Source organism: Aspergillus fijiensis (assembly GCF_003184825.1).
Source record: "Aspergillus fijiensis CBS 313.89 unplaced genomic scaffold BO72scaffold_8, whole genome shotgun sequence".
NCBI classification, from domain to species: domain Eukaryota; kingdom Fungi; phylum Ascomycota; class Eurotiomycetes; order Eurotiales; family Aspergillaceae; genus Aspergillus; species Aspergillus fijiensis.
In genome coordinates, this window is record NW_024468984.1 from 417,728 (window position 1) to 436,249 (window position 18,522).

The 18,522-nt window shown below is 54.3% G+C and overlaps 11 protein-coding genes across 11 annotated transcripts; 5 read left to right on the forward strand and 6 right to left on the reverse strand.

The window, feature by feature from the left end:
* Positions 1 to 237: 237 nt before the first annotated feature.
* On the forward strand, positions 238 to 1,882 carry BO72DRAFT_475206 (aldo/keto reductase family protein). The gene is made up of 7 exons (XM_040947314.1): positions 238 to 418; positions 472 to 618; positions 671 to 781; positions 833 to 1,114; positions 1,181 to 1,236; positions 1,289 to 1,434; positions 1,510 to 1,882. Exons 1-7 carry the CDS (start codon positions 350 to 352, stop codon positions 1,674 to 1,676), a joined length of 978 nt encoding a protein of 325 aa, XP_040804619.1. The 5' UTR covers positions 238 to 349; the 3' UTR covers positions 1,677 to 1,882.
* An 81-nt stretch (positions 1,883 to 1,963) lies between these two features.
* On the forward strand, positions 1,964 to 3,090 carry BO72DRAFT_397685 (N-terminal L-serine N(alpha)-acetyltransferase NAT4). Its single transcript, XM_040942068.1, has 2 exons — positions 1,964 to 2,232; positions 2,285 to 3,090. Exons 1-2 carry the CDS (start codon positions 2,070 to 2,072, stop codon positions 3,004 to 3,006), a joined length of 885 nt encoding a protein of 294 aa, XP_040804620.1. The 5' UTR covers positions 1,964 to 2,069; the 3' UTR covers positions 3,007 to 3,090.
* BO72DRAFT_397686 (GPI-anchor transamidase subunit GAB1) lies at positions 2,998 to 4,632 on the reverse strand. Its single transcript, XM_040942069.1, has 5 exons — positions 4,409 to 4,632; positions 4,286 to 4,350; positions 4,027 to 4,229; positions 3,345 to 3,967; positions 2,998 to 3,293 (listed from the first exon to the last, which is right to left on the reverse strand). Exons 1-5 carry the CDS (start codon positions 4,548 to 4,550, stop codon positions 3,055 to 3,057), a joined length of 1,272 nt encoding a protein of 423 aa, XP_040804621.1. The 5' UTR covers positions 4,551 to 4,632; the 3' UTR covers positions 2,998 to 3,054.
* Positions 4,633 to 4,778: 146 nt separating this feature from the next.
* Positions 4,779 to 7,161, forward strand: nop7 (mRNA-binding ribosome synthesis protein NOP7). Its single transcript, XM_040947315.1, has 3 exons — positions 4,779 to 4,855; positions 4,910 to 5,008; positions 5,107 to 7,161. Exons 1-3 carry the CDS (start codon positions 4,834 to 4,836, stop codon positions 7,005 to 7,007), a joined length of 2,022 nt encoding a protein of 673 aa, XP_040804622.1. The 5' UTR covers positions 4,779 to 4,833; the 3' UTR covers positions 7,008 to 7,161.
* Positions 7,162 to 7,439: 278 nt separating this feature from the next.
* BO72DRAFT_483737 (uncharacterized protein) lies at positions 7,440 to 9,895 on the forward strand. The gene has a single exon (XM_040947821.1). The coding sequence runs from the start codon at positions 7,793 to 7,795 to the stop codon at positions 9,830 to 9,832; it is 2,040 nt and encodes a 679-aa protein (XP_040804623.1). The 5' UTR covers positions 7,440 to 7,792; the 3' UTR covers positions 9,833 to 9,895.
* Positions 9,896 to 10,008: 113 nt separating this feature from the next.
* Positions 10,009 to 12,034, reverse strand: BO72DRAFT_422612 (histidine phosphatase family protein). Its single transcript, XM_040942816.1, has 4 exons — positions 11,002 to 12,034; positions 10,786 to 10,903; positions 10,612 to 10,716; positions 10,009 to 10,543 (listed from the first exon to the last, which is right to left on the reverse strand). Exons 1-4 carry the CDS (start codon positions 11,786 to 11,788, stop codon positions 10,117 to 10,119), a joined length of 1,437 nt encoding a protein of 478 aa, XP_040804624.1. The 5' UTR covers positions 11,789 to 12,034; the 3' UTR covers positions 10,009 to 10,116.
* Positions 12,035 to 12,163: 129 nt separating this feature from the next.
* BO72DRAFT_284711 (uncharacterized protein) lies at positions 12,164 to 12,745 on the reverse strand. The gene has a single exon (XM_040940319.1). The coding sequence runs from the start codon at positions 12,681 to 12,683 to the stop codon at positions 12,327 to 12,329; it is 357 nt and encodes a 118-aa protein (XP_040804625.1). The 5' UTR covers positions 12,684 to 12,745; the 3' UTR covers positions 12,164 to 12,326.
* Positions 12,696 to 13,217, reverse strand: BO72DRAFT_456105 (50S ribosomal protein L36; the record flags this gene model as incomplete). Its single annotated transcript, XM_040946260.1, has 3 exons — positions 12,696 to 12,735; positions 12,799 to 12,833; positions 12,963 to 13,217. The coding sequence occupies 3 exons, from the start codon at positions 13,215 to 13,217 to the stop codon at positions 12,696 to 12,698; spliced, it is 330 nt and encodes a 109-aa protein (XP_040804626.1).
* A 315-nt stretch (positions 13,218 to 13,532) lies between these two features.
* BO72DRAFT_397695 (threonine dehydratase, biosynthetic) lies at positions 13,533 to 15,782 on the reverse strand. The gene is made up of 3 exons (XM_040942070.1): positions 15,385 to 15,782; positions 15,102 to 15,318; positions 13,533 to 15,035 (listed from the first exon to the last, which is right to left on the reverse strand). Exons 1-3 carry the CDS (start codon positions 15,556 to 15,558, stop codon positions 13,735 to 13,737), a joined length of 1,692 nt encoding a protein of 563 aa, XP_040804627.1. The 5' UTR covers positions 15,559 to 15,782; the 3' UTR covers positions 13,533 to 13,734.
* An 864-nt stretch (positions 15,783 to 16,646) lies between these two features.
* On the forward strand, positions 16,647 to 17,576 carry rcf1 (respiratory supercomplex assembly factor RCF1). Its single transcript, XM_040947822.1, has 3 exons — positions 16,647 to 16,797; positions 16,868 to 16,938; positions 17,019 to 17,576. The coding sequence occupies exons 1-3, from the start codon at positions 16,760 to 16,762 to the stop codon at positions 17,441 to 17,443; spliced, it is 534 nt and encodes a 177-aa protein (XP_040804628.1). The 5' UTR covers positions 16,647 to 16,759; the 3' UTR covers positions 17,444 to 17,576.
* A 32-nt stretch (positions 17,577 to 17,608) lies between these two features.
* On the reverse strand, positions 17,609 to 18,141 carry BO72DRAFT_493136 (LYR motif-containing protein 2; the record flags this gene model as incomplete). Its single annotated transcript, XM_040948353.1, has 5 exons — positions 17,609 to 17,668; positions 17,721 to 17,744; positions 17,795 to 17,877; positions 17,943 to 18,000; positions 18,058 to 18,141. 5 exons carry the CDS (start codon positions 18,139 to 18,141, stop codon positions 17,609 to 17,611), a joined length of 309 nt encoding a protein of 102 aa, XP_040804629.1.
* Positions 18,142 to 18,522: the final 381 nt, after the last annotated feature.

Genomic DNA, 18,522 nt, shown 5'->3' on the forward strand with positions numbered 1-18,522 from the left:
TCACCGTTATGATCAATTTGCGCAACGGGGAGGATATTCTCCATCCTATACCAACTGGTGGGGAGTTATTGTCAAAGATAAATGATATTCCACCATGAGAATTGCGCAATCGTCGTATGGTGATGGGATGGATCGACAATGGTTAACCATTATAAGGTAGTGTCTCATAAAGAGGTAAGCGCTTGTCAAAAAGGATGGAGGGGTAGTCAACAGCCTTAACTGTAATCATTCTAGCCCGCTTCTTCCTGTCTTATCCGCTCCAGGATCAAGATAGATTTATATTGCACTTCTTGCCCACGTATAATCCAGACATTTCACATAGATCCAACAAAGCTTCCGTACGAACAAGATGTCCCTCGGACGTACCTTCAAGCTCAACTCCGGCTACGAAATCCCCGCCGTTGGCCTGGGTACCTGGGTACGTGCTGAGAGCTCCAGCGTCGCAAGGTGAATCTTGTTAACAAATGCAAGCTGTCCAAACCTCATGAGGTCGAAGACGCAGTCGAAGTGGCTCTGCGAACAGGATATCGTCATATCGACGGTGCCCCTGTCTACCGGAATGAGAACGAGGTCGGGAGGGGCTGGAGGAAATCGGGCGTGCCTCGAGAGCAGATCTTCGTCAGTCCCCGAGCCACCCTCGCTTGAATCTTACTCTTATTGATCTCTTAAGGAACAGTTGACTAGCAAGCTCTGGAACACGCACCACCGCCCCGAGCATGTGGAGGAGCAACTCGACAAGACCCTGAAAGACCTCCAGACCGATTATCTGGATCTATACTTGGTGCGATGGCCTCCTCACTCGAACATTGGCACCGTTGCTGAGAGACGATAGATCCATTGGCCAGTGGCTTTCGAGTATGCCGGGGAACAGCTGAAGCCTGTTGATCCGGTCACCAAGCGTTTCAAGTTGGCCAAAGTCCCTATCGGCGATACCTGGAAGGCCATGGAGAAGCTTGTCAAGTCAGGCAAGGTCCGTAGTATCGGAGTGAGCAACTTCACCCAGGAACATCTCGACGAGCTCCTCCAGACCGCGGAGATCCCGCCAGCTGCCAACCAGATCGAGGCGCATCCCTATCTGCTCCAGCCCGAGTTGATTCAGTATCTCAAGGACAAGGTAGACGTTTTCTATCCTTTGCAGTACTTTTTGTTATGTGGATTGAGCACCGCTGACCAGATACAGGATATCCTACCTATCGCATACAGTCCTCTTGGCAACAACCTTGCCGGCCTTCCGCGGTATTTATGTCGAACCTAAGGTCGAACCCGATCATTCACTGACCTGAAATAGTGTCATCGACGACCCTTTCATCAAACAGCTAGCCAGCTCGCTGAACCAAGACCCCGCCACATTGTTGATCTCTTGGGCCGTGCAACGTGGTACTGCCGTGCTATCCAAGAGCGTGACACCATCTCGGATTGAGAGCAATTTTCAGGGTACGGTACTCATATACTATGTTGCAAGCGAATCGCCATCGCATCCATGCACCGCGTGACTGACCGGACCTTCAGATGTCATCCTTCCCGAGCACATCTTCGAAACTCTAAACAGGCTGGATCGCCATTTGCGGTACGGATTTCCGTTCCAGTGGGGCCTGGACGTCTTCAAGGAGGTGGGCGCAGAGGAGACCGAGAGGCGAGCGGAGGAGTTTGCCGCGAAACAACGACAGCAGTCATAAGCTCCCCCCCTCGGTTTGGTTTCGGGAGGTCTGTGATATATATAGCGCCACTGACAGTAACCCCCTATGATGGCATATACTTCTCGAGAGAAAAGTCTACGTGTAACGACCCAACTCACTCTTGTCAGCAACACATGAGTTGTCTCCAGGATAGATAGTGGGTTAGACGTGCATGAAAATGCACCCATGCATGCAAATGCAAGCGGAACCAAACCACCACCAGCAAGAGTAGACCTCCGGAACGCACCCGCACAAAAATCCCCTCCACCCCGACAACAAACCCACATATTTGGGGAAGTATCGTCTCAATGCATTAAGAACAATCTTCCTGAGCCTTAAATCCCCGCATCGACCTGTAAATAACAAACACACCCGCCCTTCCACTCAGAAACAATGCCCACCACCTCCTCCCACCGAGTAACCAAACCACCCACCAACAGCAAGCGGGGAATCCGACGCGCATCCCGCAAACCAACCCAGCCAACATCAACATCACCAACTCTACAATCCCAATCCCAACATGAAGCCTCCCAAATTGAACCCCGAGATCAACCCAGTAAGCTTACCCCAAGCCCCAGGAACCCCAACATACTAACCCACAACCCCAGCCCCGCCACCCCAACCCCAACCAACGCAACCACTAGTCGAACGCACCAACGCCCTCCCCTTGGCCGAATTCATCAACCTCTACGTTCCCAAGGAAGACCTCCACATCACCAGTCAGGTCAACACGGAGGAGCAGCAACAGCAACAGCAACAGCACTACACCATCACACTCTACACCGCCGCAACGCTGCCGCCCACCCTCTTCACGCAATGCTTCCAGCTCATCGAAACCACCTCGGCAGACGCCTACCGCGCCTCCTCAATCGGCTGGTCCCCCCCCAAAAAGCGCAAGGAGATGCAGCTGCCCGACATCAAGTATCTGGTTCTCCGGCGCGCCACGCCCCAGTCCCGGGAGACGAGGCCCGAAAATGAGCAGGAGGACGAGGAAGTGCTCGGCTTCCTCTCGTTCATGGTCACGTACGAGGACGGGTTCGAAGTGGTCTACTGCTACGAGGTGCATCTGGCGGCGAGCGTGCAGCGGCAGGGGCTGGGGGCGCAGCTGATGCGGGTGTTCTTGCGTATCGGGGAGCGGCTGGGCATGGCCAAGGCCATGTTGACCGTCTTCCGGGCGAATGGGGCGGCGATCCGGTTCTACGAGCGGTTGGGGTTCGGGGTCGATGAGAGCTCGCCCCGGCCCCGGCGGTTGAGGAATGGAACAGTCAAGGATCCCGATTATCGGATTCTCTCGAGGGTGTATGCGAGGGAAAGATGGGCCACAGAGTGATGGGCTGGCTTTTCTACTGTACTGTGTATAAGACATAGATAGATTAATTTACACTTGCTTCACGTCCTTGCCCCGTACTTCGGGGTTGTCGTACTCCCATTCGTCGCGTAGGGCGGCGAAGATCGTGTCGGCCAGCAGGATGGAAAGCCCTAAGCTCCAGACGAGAGTGATGGCGTAGAAGAAGTTGGCGTTGCCCGAGCCGGCGTAGATCCATAGGTGATAAAATGCCGGTCCCAGGAGCGTGGCGTAGAGCAACGCCGAGACGGCGAAGAAGGTATAGCGCATTACTGGTTGCTGTTAGTTGGGTTTTCAAGCCACGCGGCGAATGAGCTACTCACGAGGGAATAGATGTCGGTACAGCGGGAGGAGTGCAAAGTACAGCGAGGCGTCAGATATGCTGGGGTAGGGCTTGAAGACGGCAAAGATTCCCAGCAGGGAGCTTAACACGAACAGAGGCTGTCTTCTTAAGCGTATCGTAAGACCGCCCATGTAGGAGGCCAAGTGGAGCCAAAAGACCCCGAGGAAGAATTCGCGAAAGGAGTCGAAGATCTCGATGAAGAAGTACCACCAAAGACCAACATTGGGCGTTAGGTCCGGGACAAGCAACTGGAACCCATATGTAGCAGAAACAAACGCTCTAAAGTCCCCAATGAGGAGAGCTGATATCCCAAGCAAGCCGGCAATACTGAGGACGAAAATTGCCAGGTGCTGAAGTGCGAAAACGGTAGTGCTGGGGCAGGTCTTGGCTGTCTGCGTACGCTGATCATAGCACAGAAGCATGAGTGGGATGTAGAGTAACGCCGGGTAGATCGATAGATACGAGGCAAAGCCCAGTGCGAGCATCGAATTGAAGGTCTTTCCGGTGACGGCACTAGAAAGCGCGTACAGGATTCCGATCGAGGTGAAGACCGCGGTGGACCGGCCCAGACATGTTGCGATGGTGAAGGGGTTAAACAAGAACCTGACAAAGTCAACCATGATATCCCCAAGGATGACCTCGTCACCTAGTGGTTTCCGTACCATGCTGCGATTGTCACCCCGTCCCACCTGATATGCTTCCGTATCGCCGAGTACGATCGCCCTGAGACTGCCCACCCCGACTCCGCAATTGTGATCAGGGCGTTTGCGTTTATCAAATCGATCAGAGAGTATAGCACGACCGTCGGAAAGGGGAAGCCTGGGGAGCTGGGCAGTAGCGAGAAAATCGGAAGAAGAAGTGGCGCCTTCACATTGTCAGCCCGATCTCATCCGCATTGGTCTGTTTGAGTGCCGTCCGTACCTGATGGAAGACGCCTCCATCATAGGGGGAAACATTGCGAGTATAGAGAAAGAGACCTTCTTGTACTGCGAGGGGTTAGATTTCCATCACACAGGGCAGTCTTCTCCAGTTCAAGGGACTAACGTCGTTTGAAGCTGGTGACCGGGGTTGAGACCTCAACTCGGCCAGTCAACAAGTCGGGGAGCGAAGGGAACAACACCAGTAGCAGAAGTCGCAGAGCAAAAGCACCACCGAAAACGGCAGCTTTTCTGCGATCAACCCCCATACTGTTTCGTATCAGAGGAGATATCAGAGCATGCCGGAAGTGGCATGCAATTGAATAACAGCAGCGCGGGGGGAAATCAGATTGGTGTTAAGTGTTGTTGTTGGCTTCACGTGCCAAGCGGAACTCCGCGCATTGCCCTTTTCCGCCGTGCACGGACCACGTCCGCGCCGCTGCTCCAAAAAAGAAAAGAAAAAAAAAACTTATCAACGATTTTTCTGGTTATCGGATCTTCCTTTCAAGTCACTCACCCCTTGATTTTTGATTCAATCCCCCCATTGCAAAAATGGCTAAGATTAAGAAGAAGGGTTCGCATAGCCTCTCTCTCTATGCGATTGATTTCTCGCTAATTTGAGACGCAGGAACCTCTGGCCAGGCCAAAAACTACATCACCAGAACGCAGGCAGTGCGCAAACTTCAGATCTCTCTGCCTGACTTCCGTCGACTATGTATCTTCAAGGGTATGGCTTCCCTCCGATGATACTACACAGATCATCTCGATCTATCTGTATCTTATGTCGTCTCACATGCTGATCGTTGCCACTTTATCGTCGGACAGGTATCTATCCCCGTGAGCCTCGCAGCAAGAAGAAGGCCTCGAGGACTTCGACCCCCAACACCACTTTCTACTACACCAAGGATATCCAGTATCTGCTGCACGAACCCCTTCTCCGCAAGTTCCGTGAACAGAAGGCCCTTGCCAAGAAGATCGCCCGCTCCCTTGGCCGTGGAGAAGTCGGGGATGCTTCTCGCCTGGAGAAGAACCATGCGCCGAAACTTACCCTCGACCATGTCATCAAGGAGCGCTACCCGACTTTCATCGACGCCCTGAGAGACCTCGACGATGCTCTTTCCTTGCTCTTCCTCTTCGCCAACCTTCCCTCTTCTGCCCACGTTCCTCCCAAGACCATCGCTCTGTGCCAGCGCCTGTGCCATGAGTTCCAGCACTACCTCATCACCACCAACTCCCTGCGGAAGTCCTTCCTCTCGATCAAGGGTATCTACTACCAGGCTACCATCCAGGGACAGGATATCATGTGGCTGGTGCCCTACCGATTCGTCCAGCGCGTCAACGGCGATGTCGATTACCGTATCATGGCCACTTTCGTCGAATTCTACACCACCCTGCTAGGATTCGTGAACTACCGCCTGTACTCCACTCTCGGTCTCAGATACCCTCCCAAGTTCGATACCCGCAGTGACGAGAATGGCGCCGAGTTGGCGGCTTTCACCCTCGAGGGACGCTCGGTCGGCGAAGCCCCCAAGGCTATCGACGCCAGCAAGCAGGCCAGCAAGTCTTCCAACCAGGAGGTTTCCGGTGACGTGCAGGCCAAGGTCGACAAGGTCATCAAGAGCGCTGGTCTGGACCAAGCCACGGAGGAGCAACCCGCCGAGGCGACCGAAGAGGCGACCGACGCCATCGACAAGTTCGAGCCCGCCGCCCCCGAGGCCGACACCCTTCCCCAACCCGACCTGAGCGGCGAGGAGGCCGGCTCTCTGTTTGCGCCCTTCGTCTTCTACATCTCCAGAGAGGCGCCCAAGGCGCCCCTGGAGTTCATTCTCCGCTCGTTCGGCTGCACCCGCATCGGTTGGGACGCTGTGCTCGGTGACGGCGCCTTCACACACGACGAGACCGATACGAGAATCACTCACCAGATCGTCGACCGTCCTTCTCTTCCCCAAGAATCGCTTCCCGCCGTTCCCGCCGCCTCCGCCGAGGGTGCCGTCCAGAAGGTCAGACCGGGTACTCGCATCCCTGGTAGAACCTACATCCAGCCCCAGTGGGTCTGGGACTGCATCAACGAGGGCAAGCTCCTTCGCCCTGATCTGTACGCACCCGGCGAGACCCTCCCCCCTCACCTGAGCCCGTGGGTCAAGCCTACCAAGGGTGCTTATGACCCTCGCGCCTCCCTAGCTGAGCAGGAGGAGGAAGGCGAAGCCGCCGCTGCCGAGGAAGAGGACAGCGACGAGGAGATGGAGGAGGCTGGAGATGAGCAGGCCGCCGAGGTCGAGAGTGAGGAATCCGAGGCTGAGAGCGAGGAGGAGTCCGATATCAACGGTGGTATGGACGTCGCGGGCACCGACGACGAGAGCGAGGAGAGCGAGGAGGAGGCGGAGGACGAGAACTTCGGCGGATTCGACGACAACGAGGCCGCCTCCGAGTCCGAGGACGAGGAGGAAGCGGCCCGCTCCCAGCACCAGAAGGAGCTGGAGGCCGAGGCTGCGGGTCTCCCCTTCACGTCCGGCGCGACCGGCGAGACGAAGAAGAAGTCGCAGACCAAGAAGATCGCGTCCAAGAAGCGCAAGGAGGAGGAGGAGCTGGAGCGCCAGAAGATGATGATGAGCCGGAAGAAGCGCAAGCTGCTGGAGAAGATGATGTACTCGAACAAGAAGAAGGACGAGGAAGCGGCCAAGCTGCGCTCCAAGCGGAGAAAGCTGGAGAAGGCGGGTCAGAAATAGATGGATGTTGTGCATCAAAAAGTGTTTAGTTCCTGTGTGTGATGTGTGTGATATTAGAATGATATCCTTGCTGGGTATTGGAGATATATTTAACTCTTTGGCGTCTTGCATAGTATTTGTTATTGATAAGAATTTATCCACGAGTTGTAATAGGATTGTGCTGTTTTGCGGTATGCTTTTCGTACTTGAAAGCCTAAGGTGTCTCTCACTCCAGCAGCTATGGTTCCATGAAACCACAGCACACTCTGTAGTACCAAATATCTAAGTCACGAGCACTGGCAGAGCCCCAAAATCCCATCTATTCTGAGTATATCCATTGAGTAGTTGCCCTCCTCGACAATCCCACGCCCCATGCGTTGCGTCACGTGATCTCGAACATTTTCCACCCACATCAGCGCATCTCCCAAATCTTGGACTACAACTTCAACGAAAACCATATCAACCCACTTATTAACTAACGATAGTGATGACCAAGCCATGGAGTAATATACCCGTATATATAGACAACCATCGCCCAACCCCAGGGCCCAGGAAACCCCGCCAGCCCCAATGCCTTTCTCGTGCCAAAGTGCCTCAAACCCGATCTGCATGGATACATACAACTACATGGCCTAGATTGTTGACTCGCATACCATAAACACACACACACACCACCGCATCGACAACTGAAACACCAACCCAGCAACACAGACTAAGTTCTGGGGTGGGTGTTACACCAAGATCACACAACACAACCTCGAAAAAAAAAAGCAAAGAACTGGCCAAAGCCGCTGGTCACAGCAGCAATGTCCTCCTCAAACTACTACCCCAGCTCACCGCGCTTCGCGCCTCCCCCGTCCGCGCAACCGCAACCGCAAGCCTACCAATCCATCTTCGGGGGCGGCGACAGCAGCCAGGACGCGGGTGGGTTTTCGGATCTCGAGCCTTATCCGGATGAATTAGAGGGAAATCTGGACACGATCATGGAGGAAGGGGGTTCGCCTCGAGATGAGGGGCTTTCGGATGATTCGGATTCGAGTTACTTGGAGGAGAGTGGGGGGGAGGGGGAGGAGGAGGAGGAGGAGGCGGGGGACGTTGGACGAAGGAGAGGTGGTGCAAGGTTAGACGGGGAGCAGCGAGGGAAGGTTGGTGTCGACGTGGTTGAAAGCCGTCGTTTTCGTCGTCAGCCTTCCTCCTCGCCAGATGCAGACGAGGAGGACCACTACCGACCCAACCGTTTCCGGGGCCCCGAGTCGACCTGGAGGAATCTCACGGCCGAGGATCGACAGAATGCGCAGGCGTTGGTCGATCTCCGTGCCCGGGACCTGGCGGCGCATTTGTATAATGCTTATGCGTTGCGGGTGAGGGCGAGGGAGATTGCGAGGCGGATGAGTAGTGGTGCTCTAGGGGGGGAGGGAAGGATTGAAGGAGAGGAGGAGGTGTTTGCGCCGCCGAAGAGGTGGACGGCGTGGCCGATGCCTGCGGCGGCTGTGCCGCGGCCCGGAGAGTTGGTGCGGCGGGCGATCGATGATGCCTGGACGCTGCGTCGGCAGCCGGATCCGCGGCCGAGTGCGGAATTGGAGGAGTCCCTGATGGCTGTCATGATGAAGACCGCCAAGGAACGGTTCAATGCACGGGAATGGGAGACGACGAGGCCAGCAACCGGTGCGATGACGCCGCGGCGCAGCAAGAGGAAGTCCTCCATGTCGCAGACCGGAACCCAGGATGAGAGTGCCGGGGATTGGGAGAGTGAGGAGGTCGAGGAACCGGAGACGGTGGCCGGAATGAAACCCGTGGCTCTACGGCCCGTGGTGCAGGCGGACGATGAGAGGGCACGCGTGCAACTACGGCCCATGACTCGAAATATCCTCACGCAATTCGACACGCTGCTCATGGGCCTCCATCGCGCGCGGCTGGGCGACCTCGCTCGCGACGACGATAGCTCCGCCAGCGAATGGCAGACGGATACCGCAAGCGCGGTCTCAGGCTCGTCCTCCGGACACCAGCCGAAAAGGAAAGGCAGCGCCGCAGAGAAGGAGCGGAGTTTATCGCGGGGGAGAAAACGCACACGACGGCCCTCAAGACCTGAGTCCAGCGCCGGGCCTTCTCGCTCACGAAGTACCCGCGTCTCGAGTAGCCGTGTATCCAGCGAGCACACATCCTCCAACGCACCCTCGAGTCAGCGCTCGCTCTCGCAAGGGTCTTCGCGGTCCCGTGGCAGATCACGCAGCAGCGATGGCCGACAGTCCGTCAGCCGGGTCCGTCAGGGCCTCCGGGACTGGAGCGAGGTTTTGGGGATTGCGTCCATGACAGGGTTCCCCGCCGCGGCGGTGATGCGAGCCTCCCGCCGCTGTGCGGATTTGTTCGGCGAGGATATGGCATTTCGCACGTTCCACGAAGGACAGGTGCGACAAGACCCTCTGGAAGCTGGCAGTGGGCCAGGCCCGTGGCAGTACGTGGAGAGCGAGTCGGAACCGGAGGCTGAATTGGAGCATGAGCCTGAGCCTGAGCCCGAGCCCCAACCGGAGGCGATTCCCTTATCATCACGAGCATCATCCAGGAAGCCTCGCTCGCGGGCGACATCCCTCAAGGGGGGTTCGAGATCTCGCGCGACGAGTGCATCGGCCGATGACACGACTCGTCCCAGAGGGAAAGGCGAGCACCGGAAGTCCGATCTGGTGTGCCCCATCAGCAACTGCGATCGACATCATAATGGGTTCTCCCGAACCTGGAACCTGAATCAGCACCTGAAGACCATGCATCCGGGGTACCAGCCTCCGGTCTCTGCGAGAAAGTCGTCGACCGCCAAGGCTTCTAGGAGGAAGGACAATACTAACGAGGGGTGATTTGCCGGAGGGAATATGTGTATCTAGTGTCATGATAAAGATGTTATCTATCCTCAATGTTACGACTAATTGAGAGAATCTAGCACTGTCTTGAGGTAACAACCAACTGCATTTGTGAAATTGGCACTCCAGAGTCCTAGTCTTATTCTAGCATGCTTGCCGATAGCACACCCACTCAATAACACTATAGTCTTACCACCATACCCGCTCACCAATCCTACAATTGCGCACCAAAATCTTAACACCCACCCAACCCATTCCCACCACAACTAATGAAAGAACCCTCAAGCAAGCCCATTACACCTCCCCCCCTTGTGCCAATTCTCCCCCGTCGAAGTGGTGTAATTCCACCAGAACCCCAAAACCTGCGGCTCGTCGGCGGGGACCGCACACTCCGTCGCAAACCCCGGCAACCCGCCCACGAACTCGGCATACTGTGCCAACGAACACGAATACCCCGGTCCATCCTGGCAGGTGCGCAGGGGCACGACCGCCTCGTTCAACACCAACCGCACGTAGATGCCCGCGGGGCCGAGCGCGCTGCTGCTGCAGTTCAGCCGCTCAATGGTCAGGCGGCCGCCCATGGGGATGATGTCGGTGATGCGCCAGTGTTGCTGGAGGTCGAAGGCGACGCGGTCGGTGGGGAGGGGCTGTGGGGGGGTCGCGATGTCCAGGGCGGCGATTATGGGGGTGATGTTGCTGTCGTGGGCGCTGGGGGTTGGGTTAGTGTGGTATACTAGGGGGCGGGGAAGCTAGGAGGGGAAAGGGGGCAGGCGTACAAGTTGAAGAACAAGGGTCCGGCTGATGAGGGACCCTGCCGGAGAAGGGCGAGCGAGGCGTTGAGGTAATTCGCCCCGACAGCGCGCATGTATTTGTTTCCTGGGCTTTCCCACAGAAAACATCCAGCATTAGTATACTATGATCCAATTCTACTAGTGAAGCCATCCACTCACCCAGCACAATAATAAAAGTTCACGTCCCAGATATACGAGAAACTGACCCATTCGTCGGTCGTGAAGACGTCGATCCATTCGGACTCGCTACGCGTGTTCAGCTCGTACGCTGTCATTGCTGCGCCGCACATTCGTGGGTTAGTCTAGTCCGACTGTGACGCAGTGCTGTACTATGAATGTAGCAAAGGCTCAACTCAGAGAACCAGTCGTACTCACTCATCAGCGTGACAACATCCTCCCAGCTCAAAGTAAGACCCTTGTACTGCGCATTCAATCGCTCCGCCGCAGCGTCGAACTGCGGGAGATGGTACGGATACGCATTGCACTTGTCCCGTGCAGCGCCATCGTCCTGGTGGCACGAGGGCGTCAGGCTGTCCGCGCCGCGACTGCTGGACTCTGAGATGAGGTTCAGGGCCGCGTGGGTCGAGTAGTTCTGCATCCCCACGAAGCCTTCCCCGAACCGCCGGGCCGTGTCGATGATGCGCTGGAACTCTGCCGCGAAGAGCGGGAGGGTCGTTGGCATGCTGCTGCTGCTGCTGTCCCAGAGATGACCATAGCGTGCTCGGTACTGCTGCCCGTGGGTATATGCCTCGGCGAGCCCTGCGTAGGGCCCCGTGAAGGTCTCGGCTTCGTAGCAATCCGACGGCACATAGTAGGTCCAGTTGCCGCGGAGGAAGTCGAGGTCTCCGCTGCTGTTCGAGGCCGCCTGCACGGTGCTGTTGACTTTCTTCAACACTGCCTCAATCGCAGGGCCCTCCCCCGAGGCAGGGTATCGCTCGCCGTGGCGTTTGACCATGATCACTTGGTCGACGACGCATTGCGGCGGCGGGTCGCGGCCGATGCCGTAGGATTTGCGATCGACGTAGGGCCCGCGGATGCCATCGTATTTGAGGAAGTTGTCGCCGTCGAAGACTTGTTGCGAGATGTGGGAGGCCGGGAATGTGGCGGCGGTTGCTGCTGGGATCAGGAGGAGGTAACAGGGGGAAAACATCCCGGGTTTCATGCTGTCACGAGAGCCGTGGATCAAATCTACAATATGAATAGTGCGCAGTGAGATAAAAGGTTTCTGTCAATGGCTGTTCGGTGTTCTGAGAAGGTCTGGCCTCGCATTCACGTGAATCGCATTCCAGACTGATGAGCTCATGCGACCAGCATTGCGGGCGTGAGAAGACAGGTAGGCAGCTGTGACTGGCTAGGAAAGGGATAGGTTTCGCATTGTAACATGGAGAGGGGTTGGTATACTCTGGTGCTCATGCGCAGGAGGCTCAAGACTGTGTTGTGTAGTGTATTCACAGTCCCTGGTTCCTGGACAATGATATCATCCCTTGCACTCCCTGGCTCAAACTCAATGATATCTTGAACCCCCGTCAGCTCTCTTTAGGCTGGTCAACTCGCATCCATAATTCAAGTCACTTATGTCCTATGGAGTAAGCTCATGCAAAACCAAAATTCGCACGTTAGGTTGCACAGGAATAGCCAAGGGAGGCGGGAAAAAAGGTACTGTACATATACCAGAACAAGACACTGATGTAGATTCCCAGCTATCCACATGCACCCACGAGTTCAGCCTGAACAAAAGAGGAAATGAAGTGTATAATCCCAATTAATGTACATACGAACAAATGCAACGAAAACAAAGCGCCTAAACCAACCAGTTGGTCGTATCCCATGATGAATATGCACACGGTTCTTGCCAATATCAACAAGACCCCCGATGCCCTGTGACCCACAACGAATCTCGAATCCCGCCATTTTTGGTTCCTGTTGAGACCCTCATACCATAAATGCAATTGCCCGTGGATCTTTTCCACCGCCGCCGTGTCAGAACCCAGGAAATGCTCGGTTCGAGAAGCCGATCGTCCACCGGGTATTGTCAAGCTTCTGAGTACAGATAACATCGCACGTCCCGCTTATTTGCCTTGGCGTTGCTTGTGCTTGGGGTTCTTCGAGCTGTGGGTTGAAGATACATGTTAGAATCTTTGATATTCAATTTGTATCAGCTATGGCGCTTACCAGATGATGTAGACACGGTTCTTTCTCCGGACAGGCTGCGATTGGAATAGACAGCATTAGCCGCATATCCACAGATCATGAACACTCCCTTTCACAAAAATGCAGTGCAACTGCAGATTTCCGATGTACAAAATCCTCCTCCGCGGGGCTCGGAGTAGTCCTACCTTGCATCCATCACACAGGCGCTTGACCGAAGACCGCGTCTTCATGCCTCGGACCTGCTCGACCTGTCGCAGAGACGCGCTGACCACACCGGTCTGCTTCCCGGAGCGCAGCAGACGAAGACCATTGCCGAAGGGGAGCTTGGCCAATTGCGAGAACGACCGGGACAGGAGACCGGCGGGTTTGCTGCGGGAGAGGGAGGGGAGGATCTGGCGGAGGGCACCGGTCGAGGCACCGAGGAGAGAGCGGACGGACATCATGGTTGTCGAAATGGCGGATTGACAGACGAGTCTGATTCCGCTATATATTCGAATGCGAAACAAAGAGCTGCAGCAGAGAAATCGAGACTTTTCAACCACCAAGGTGCGGCCGTCGATTGATTGTCCGGAATTCCTTCGGAGCATTTTGGCCGGGTCTACTGTATCCCCGGCCTCCGGAAACAGTTGAGTATCCCGCGTTTTGATTGGACACAACCACAGCCAATCAGCGCACACGCATCTACATCGACATGAAAGCCTCAGTCCGTTAAGTTGTTTGTGAATGTACCAGGCGAAACAATTGGACGAACACATCAGATGCAACATTATAGGTAGTATTTCGAATTCTATGTACGGAACAATGCCTAGCACTCTCACACTAAGAAGAAACAGCCCAAGCTCTATCGTCACTATGCCCAACAAGAACGCCCATAAGAATTAACAAGCAGGGAATCAAAAAAACTCTTTAAGCTTTCTCCCAAACGAACGAAAACGACTCAAGAAAGTCGCTGAATATTTAAGCACGAAGGAAAGTTTGGTAGGTGGGAGAGTCGGTGTGCTCGCTGAAGGGGTATCCCAAGTCTCTCAAGAAAGCCTCAAGTTCCTCCTTCTCAGTCTCGGGGCACTGGATGCCAGCAAGCACCTTGCCCACATCTCCGCCGTAGTTGCGGTAGTGGAACAACGAGATGTTCTGGTTGGGGCGAAGAGTGGTCAAGAATTTGGCCAGAGCACCGGGGCGCTCAGGGAACTCGAACATGAACAATCGCTCATTCTGGACGCTGCTGCGTCCACCGACCAGGAAACGAACGTGCCGTTTGACGAGCTCGTCGTCGCTCAAGTCCTTGACACTCATACCCTCCTTGGTGAGGTGAGTCATGATCTTGGCCAAATCGTCTTGGCCCGTCAACGCAGACAAGGAGATACCCATCAGGACGTCGGCAGAGGCATCGTGGGCATACCGGTAGCTGAAGGCAGTGACCGCATGGGGAAGAATAACTTCAACGAGCTTGGCAAATGCGCCCGGCTTCTCGGGTATGTTGACACTCAGAAGGGCCTCCTTCCGCTCACCCAGAGCAGCACGCTCAGCGACGAAACGCAGACGATCAAAGTCCATGTTGGCACCGGAAGTGATAGCACACAACTCCCGGTTAGTGTCAGGGCTGGGATACATGCTAACATACTTCTTAAGGCCAGCCAGAGCCAGAGCACCCGCCGGTTCAATGATGGAGCGGGTGTCCTCGAAGGCATCCTTGATAGCAGCGCATGTCTCGTCGGTCGAAACCTGAATAACTTCATCAATAACTTCACGGGCCAGCCGGTAGTTCTCCTCTCCAACGGACTTGACAGCCGCGCCATCGGCGAACAGACCCACTTCCTTAAGGAACACGCGCGATCCAGAGTCCAAAGACTGATGCATGGCGTTGGCATCGTGGGCCTCGACACCAATGATCTTGACGTGGGGCGCGATGCGCTTGAGATACACTCCAATACCAGCAATCAGGCCTCCTCCACCGACGGCGCAGAAAACAGCTTCAAGTTTCTGCAGGTTGGCCTGGCGCAGGAGTTCCATACCAATGGTTCCTTGGCCAGCAATCACGTAAGGGTCATCGAAGGGAGGAATGTTGGTGAGCCCGTGCTGTTGCTGCAGGCGGTGAGCTTCGTCTTTGGCCGCGTCAAAGTCATTGCCGTGGAGAACGACGCTTCCGCCCAGGCGAGCGACGTTAAGGTGTTTAATCGCGGGGGTGCCCGAAGGCATGACAATGGTGGCGGGGATCTTGAGATGGCGGGCAGAGTAGGCAACTCCCTGCGCATGGTTTCCTGCACCAATTTTCCATTAACTCAAATGCTCCAAATATTACCTGTCAAAGTAGGGGGGCTGCTCACCGGCAGAGCATGCAATGACACCCTTCCACCGTTGCTCGTGAGTCAAGTGAGCCATCTTGTTGTAGGCCCCGCGCAACTTGAAACTGAAAACAGGAAGCAGGTCCTCCCGCTTGAGCAGCACACGGCACTCCAGGCGGTTGCTGAGGTTGACGGCATGATGGAGAGGGGTTTCGTCGATAATGTCGTAGACCCGGGACGTTAAGATCAACCGGAGGTACTGTAGATAACAATCGCATGAGCAACACGCCGGATGAGAAGAAAGCCAGGACCACAGGGCACTTACATCTGGGTAGCCATTCGGAAGAAGATAGTCGTCGGGGATGCCCCAGTTGTAGGCAGTCGAGTCCTCCCCTTTTTCCGAGGTGGGAGTTGCAAGCGCGGACTCGGTCAAGGTGAGGTTACTGACCTTGGCAGAGACCGGAGTCGCAACGCCGTCGTCAGATACTTCGCTGGGCATATTCAAGTCTGCTGTATGGATAAAATGCAGGGAATGAACGTCTGGGGGATAAAAAGAGTATAAGAACGAAGCGCCAGCACCAAGTGGGAGTCGAGACCGAGAAAAAAAGCCGCGGTGGCACTGACTAACTATGGTGGATAAGTCTCCCTTGCTATTCCGCGGGGAGGAGGGCGAAAATTCCGTGATCGGAGCGGAAAAGTTTATGTCATCAAACCCTCTCTTCCAGCCCTAAACAATAGGATGTATTCATCTACCTCGAGAGAAAAGAAATTTGATGCTTATTTATCGCCTGAGTATTGCTTCCTTGAACCAAGCAATGAGCTTGTTTACTCCTCGCTTTTTGAGTTCTGTTCCATTTACCATACAGTTCTCCTTGCGGCAATAGGTGATTCATTCTGATCTACATAGTATGTGCTCGGGCAGTTGCCCCCCCTCCCCCCCAATACAAAGCCATGGATGGCCGGTGGATCCCAATCGATCGCAAGCATAACAGTCAAAATCGAGTAAAGTGGCCAATCATCTTGTGCTCCTACAACCAGGACAGTCAAGGTTTTACTTGACTAATCAACGGACAGCTGCTTTTTCTCCTGCGCCCTACTGGCGCCCTACTGATAACAGCAATTTACTCAGTGCATTGCTCAAGATAGCCGTTGCACGACGTTCTTAGTAACGAAGAATATGTGGTGAGCTCAGATCGTAACAGGCTGATGCCAATTTTTAACTATGTTTTCTGCTATGTCTTGTCATTGCTTCTTGAATAGGTAATTATTTCATCTCTGACATTACTAGTAGATTTTTTGAGGATTCAGTGAAGTCGAGTTATCTGGCACCACAAGATGTACAGATCATAATTATGCATAATAGTCCCGAACAATCAAGGCGTAAGTGAGCTTACTGTAACCTTACGAGATACCGTTGTACTACCGCGTAAGTTACAATACACAAATTATCTCAAGGTTCGTTGCGACGTCATGTCACTTTTGGCATTGTTCGTCCATATCTCATTTATCTGCGCGATATCGTCAGAGAGGCAAAAGTGACGCGAAGAGTCACAATTTCATCCTCAGGCCGACCCTATTCCCTTGTTACTGGAAGATAGTCCTCCCGGACGGTGCCGCCTTAACTCAGTCACCCCTCTTGCGCTCTCCCACGCAGATCGCCACCTTCAATCAGCTCCCACTTTTTGAGTCCTACTATCAAGATGAGCGAGCCACTACCTTCCTCTTTCGATGACAACCCGTATGTATATAGGATAAGACACCTACAGCAGCGGCCGTCAATCAGATGCTAACGGCCTTCGCGTCTGTAGTCAGTTCCAAGAAGAGACTTCGCTGCAGAAGTTCCGCAGGCGGCTCAAGCAAGAGCCGCTGATTCCGCTCGGTACGACACTCTCCCTCGCACCTACCTTTCCTCTCCAATACCTCTTTTGGATTTGTACTGACGGGACGGTTTGATTGCAGGATGTGCGGCTACCTGCTACGCCCTCTACCGGGCCTACCGATCCATGAAGGCGGGCGATTCGCTTGAGATGAACAAAATGTTCCGTGCCCGTATCTACGCCCAGTTCTTCACCCTGATCGCAGTGGTTGCGGGAGGCATGTACTACAAGACCGAGCGGCAGCAACGCAAGGAATTCGAGCAGGTTGTGGAGGCACGCAAGAGTCAGGAGAAGCGGGATGCTTGGTTGCGGGAACTGGAGATCCGAGACCAGGAGGACAAGGATTGGCGGGAGCGCCATGCCGCCATCGAGGCTGCCGCCAAGGATGCGGGCAAGAGAAAGGCGACTGCCGAGCAGGACGCTGCTCGTTCGGCCCTCGAGCCCTCCGAGGAGAAGCCCATCGGGGTTCTGAGTGCTGTTATGGAGCTCTTGTCGCGGCAGAAGTAAAATAAATCGACAAAGGGGGAACGTTTTCTGATTGATTTTCGCCGAAGTGTCTGGGTATCATATCTCATTGTACATACATATATTCTCACTGTTTTGAAGGAAAATGCACACTCTCCGCTAGCTACTCTTCCCTATCTTACTTGCATTACATGTCGGTTGGCCAGCTCAACCGGCAATCTGCTCGTCAATGTATCTCCTCATTGTTTCGAACTCCGCTTTGCCAGTCTGGATACTATTAGCAACAATAATGCAGTCAACTCTGATCATGATGACTTACTGAAAGCAGGTATCGAATATGTTGCTGTCGTCCGTCAGTAGCGCATTCAGGCTGCATATGTGCTCAGCACTTACCAGGTCTGTCACATCTCGATGGCGCTCAAACTCGTTGCGAGCATAATTGCGCAGCTCCTCGCGAGTTGGTGAATTGGGGATTGCTTCCACAATATTAGCACAAGACACCACCACATCGCATACGGCAGAATGAGAACATCAGACGAACAATTCAAGGCTCTGACTATCTCGCGCCAAAAGGCAAGAACCCGCTGTCTTTGAATGAACTAATACGAGATATTAGCGGACTGAATTTCCATCACCATGTTAATGGATCTACTGACATGATCAAGGCCAATAGTCGGTTTTTTAAGCTTGGAAGGCTGGTTCTGCGAAATAGATGCCAGAAGTCGTAATGTAGTCCGCATTGTTGCTAGGGACTATGCGATTATTCTTTGTACCGGTAGGGTCACCCAGCAAACCTAGTATGTCTCGATGCGACCACGACAATATGTTATCATCCGCAGGTTATCCTGCGGTAGAGTGGCGGAAGGCAAGGCGGTCAACAAGCTCGTGTGTATTCGTATGAAATGTTACCAGACACTCGGTATTTCTGATACATTCTTTTCCCTCCGTGATTGTATTATTGTTTTACCAAACTAGAAAACAACAGAGTGCCTTCTACTTGGCCTAGGTTCTCTCTTGTTGGCCACAGAGATTCTTCCCATTTGACTTGAATAGTATGCTGTTTATCTATAGAGGTCGAAAAACTAAGGTGATTTCTGTACATGTGAGTCTGTCAGTATCAC